Consider the following 590-nt stretch of genomic DNA (forward strand, 5'->3'; position numbering starts at 1 on the left):
CCCCCCAGCCTCATCCAAGTCCCAGCCCCGGTGCTCCACCGGCACCTTGAGGTGATAGATGTTCTCCTCCGTGTCCAGGTCAACCCGCTGCGCCTTCTTGTTGACAGACATGACGGACTGACGGACATCGATGGCACCATGCAGTTTGCCCTTGAGGACCTGGGGGAGCCCGGGGACGCCTGTCAGGGGGAAGACCCCCTTCCTCACGGGGGCCATGGGGTCTCCCCCTCCCTGAGCCCACGGACACAGCCTGGCCCCACACTCACGTCCTGGCGCGTGGTGGCATATTTCAGGATGCCGTTTTCCAGCACAAAGTACCTCTGGGGACAGAGAGGGACAATTGTTGGGGCAGGGGGCAGAGATCGGCCCTGCATCCCCCCTATCCAGGGGCCCAAATCGCCCCAGGGCTGGGCACGGTACCCAGGACCGGCTGGGTGACGGCTCCCGGTGCCGGCTCTGCCCGTTACCTTGTGCCAGCCCTTCAGGGGCCATTTTCTCTTCTTGAGCAGGTACCCCTCGTGTCGCTGCGGCTCCTGGCCCGGGCTGCCCCGCACACGCGGCTCCTCCACCCCCTCCCAGCTCTCCGAGCC

The 590-nt window shown here is 66.1% G+C and overlaps 1 protein-coding gene across 1 annotated transcript; it reads right to left on the reverse strand.

The window, feature by feature from the left end:
• Positions 1–45: 45 nt before the first annotated feature.
• Positions 46–579, reverse strand: LOC104168566 (oxysterol-binding protein-related protein 7-like; the record flags this gene model as incomplete). The annotated part of the gene is made up of 3 exons (XM_009709190.1): positions 46–159; positions 267–320; positions 468–579. Coding segments are annotated over 3 exons (280 nt in total), but the record flags the coding sequence as incomplete, so codon positions are not given.
• Between the last annotated feature and the right edge of the window lie 11 nt (positions 580–590).

This window comes from Cariama cristata, unplaced genomic scaffold (genome assembly GCF_000690535.1).
Source record: "Cariama cristata isolate BGI_N322 unplaced genomic scaffold, ASM69053v1 scaffold39571, whole genome shotgun sequence".
Taxonomy (NCBI): domain Eukaryota; kingdom Metazoa; phylum Chordata; class Aves; order Cariamiformes; family Cariamidae; genus Cariama; species Cariama cristata.